Genomic DNA, 3,097 nt, shown 5'->3' with positions numbered 1-3,097 from the left:
CATCATCGTCATCATCATCGCCATCATCATCATCGTCATCACCATCATCATCATGATTATCATCATTGTCATCATTATCATCTTTGTTATTATCATCGTCGTCGTCATCATTATTATTACCATCTTAAATAAACTTCTTAGTTTTTAATGGTCTACTGCTGATGCTATAAATCTATCACGATCATCATCATCATGATCATCATCGTCATCATCATCATCATCTTCTTCATCATCATCGTCATCATCTTCATCATCATCATCCTTATCTTTGAAATTGTTGTCGGCGTCACCATCAACAACAATTACAACTCTCATAATTATCATCCTCGTCAATGGCAGCATCATTAATGACGTCATCAACATTAGTATCATCATCACTACCTTCTTTTCTACCTCATCATCATCATCATCATCATCAACAACAAAATCATCATCACTCACTTATTCATCATCATCATCATCATCCTCATCGTCGTCGTCATCATCATCATCACAATCATCGTCACCCTCTTCACCATCTTGAAATGTCACCCGACATCATTGTACCAGGTTCGACTGCACGATCAGATTGAAGAGATGGAGGAGAAGAGAGGGGATTACGAGAGAGAGATGGAGAGGTTGAGGTCACTTCTCGACCAATCAGAACTCGAGAAAATTAACCTCAAAGGTCAACTCGAAAATTTTTCAAATCAGGTCAGGTCAACTTACGTGATGATGATGATAATGACGATGAAGATGGTAAAATACATGATGAGGATGATGATTATGATGATGATAACATATGAAGATGATGATCCACCACTCTACCAAACAGCAGACATCCAAGACTCCAACCTCCCTACCTCCTCTGGTCATAACAACCCCAACGAATGCACCCACCCACCCACTCCTCACCTCACCACAACAGCCACCACCACCTTCGCCGACCACCAGCCACCTCGAAGTCCAGCTGCTCATCAGGGACCTCAACGACAGCCTCGAGCGTGAAAACGACATGAAGGAACAGCTGAAATTCGGGGAAGAAGAAATAATCGTCATGAGGAAGAAGATGGCAGAAATGGAGGAGGAGCTAGAAAGTGTCAATCATCAACTGAACAGGATGACGTCATCGAAAGGAGGCGTGGTCTTGTTTCGTGGTGGTGGCGAGGATGGAGGAATGGCTGCCGAAGCGGAGAAGCAACAAATGAAGCTGCAAGTTGAGCTGGCTGAGTCGGAAGTGAGTGGTGTGGTATGATGTGGCGGGGTGAAGCATGTTGTGGTGAGGTGAGATGAGATATGATGTGGTTTGGTGTGGCGAGTCGTGGTTTGTCATTGTAATTTTCCACAATTTTTTCAAAATATATCATTTGTACATTATTCTCCATATCATAATTACCACCACACTACACCATACCACCCTCACACCATACCTCCACATCATACCACCACCACCTCACCCCACCAACACCACCACAATCAAACAGTCTCGAGTTTTGAGACGCCGCCTGGAAGACATGGACCTCAGTTACGAGATCCTCTTGAAGGAGGTCAAACAGATGAGGTCAAAGATCACCTCGTTCACAGGGTTTGGGTCAGGACATGGTGAGGATTTTTCGATGTTGTTGATGTTGTTGATGTTGTTGTTGTTGATGTTGTTGATGTTGTTGTTGTTGATGTTGTTGTTGTCGATGGTGATGGCCATTCAGACGTGTTTCAATGCAAATGAATGCAGATGATGAAGAGGTAATTATGCGTGTAAATAAGGTTAGATAAATTAAACTAACCTCAATCAATCAATCAATCAATCAATCAATCAATCAATCAATCAATCAATCAATCAATCAATCAATCAATCAATCAATCAATCAATCAATCAATCAATCAATCAATCAATCAATCAATCAATCAATCAATCAATCAATCAATCAATCAATCAATCAATCAATCAATCAATCAATCAATCAATCAATCAATCAATCAATCAATCAATCAATCAATCAATCAATCAATCAATCAATCAATCAATTAATCAACAAACCAACCAACCATCCAAACCACCAACCAACCAACCAACCAAACAACCAACCAACCAACCAACCCACCAACGAATCAATCAATCAACCAACCAACCAACCAACGAATCAATCAACCAACCAACCAAACAACCAATCAACCAATTATTCACTCATGCAGACTACAAGCACCCCGCCACTGAGGAATCTATCCGCACCATGGCCCGTGACATGGACAAACTAAAAGTGAAACTAATTGAGAGGAACCACCAATCAAACAGGGGCAACAACCCAAACCACCCTAATACCATATCATCACACTCATTGTCATCATCATCGTTAAAATCATCATCATCATCGTCTTTGATGCTCGTCAAAAGCCGTTCATTGGAAGAGGAAGATGAAGAAGACGATGATGGGGCGTTGTCCCTGGGTGATGGTGGGAGTGGCAGGATGGGGAGGAAGAGGAGGTTGATGCGGCTGAGGGAGAATGAGGAAGACGTGAGAGTTTACATGGATGCTAGGATACAAGCGGAAGTGCTGGAGCAAGAGGTTGGCCGCTGCAATGATATGGCTGATGATATCAGTGATCATTTAGTATCATATATCTATTTTTTTTTAGTATTTTTTTGGCGCGCTTCGAGTTATCTCAAATTAAATCTTGAAAATTGAAAAACAAAATCTTAAAAAAAAAATTAAAAAATCTCAGTTGAAATTAATAAATCAAATTATAAAAATTATTGAAAATAATTATCAAATGGGTTGTGTTAATAAATTCATCCATCCATTCATCCATCTATCCATCCATCAATCCATCCATCCATCCATCCATCCATCCATCCGACCATCCATCCATCCATCCATCCATCCATCCATCCATCCGACCATCCATCCATCCATCCGACCATCCATCCATCAATCCATCAATCCATCCATCCATCCATACATCCATCCATCCATCCATCCATCAATCCATCCATCCATCCATCCATCCATCCATCCATCCATCAATCCATCCATCCATCCATCCATCCATCCATCCATCCATCCATCCATCCATCATAGTGTATTACAATTTCCTTACAATATGATCAAATCATACTCAA

The 3,097-nt window shown here is 40.9% G+C and overlaps 1 protein-coding gene across 1 annotated transcript in view; it reads left to right on the top strand.

Moving 5' to 3' along the window:
• HELRODRAFT_178970 (hypothetical protein) overlaps positions 1 to 3,097 on the top strand; it is a gene marked incomplete at both ends in the record, with an annotated part of 17,626 nt that overhangs the window by 4,679 nt on the left and 9,850 nt on the right. The window contains 4 exons of the mRNA XM_009027841.1: positions 550 to 693; positions 815 to 1,216; positions 1,464 to 1,570; positions 2,372 to 2,577. Coding sequence (XP_009026089.1) covers positions 550 to 693; positions 815 to 1,216; positions 1,464 to 1,570; positions 2,372 to 2,577 — 859 coding nt within the window. The remainder of the gene's footprint in view (positions 1 to 549; positions 694 to 814; positions 1,217 to 1,463; positions 1,571 to 2,371; positions 2,578 to 3,097) is intronic.

The sequence above is a fragment of the Helobdella robusta genome (assembly GCF_000326865.2).
Source record: "Helobdella robusta unplaced genomic scaffold HELROscaffold_51, whole genome shotgun sequence".
Classification (NCBI taxonomy): domain Eukaryota; kingdom Metazoa; phylum Annelida; class Clitellata; order Rhynchobdellida; family Glossiphoniidae; genus Helobdella; species Helobdella robusta.
Note: the sequence above shows the minus strand (reverse complement) of the source record. Positions and strands in the feature narration are given on the sequence as shown.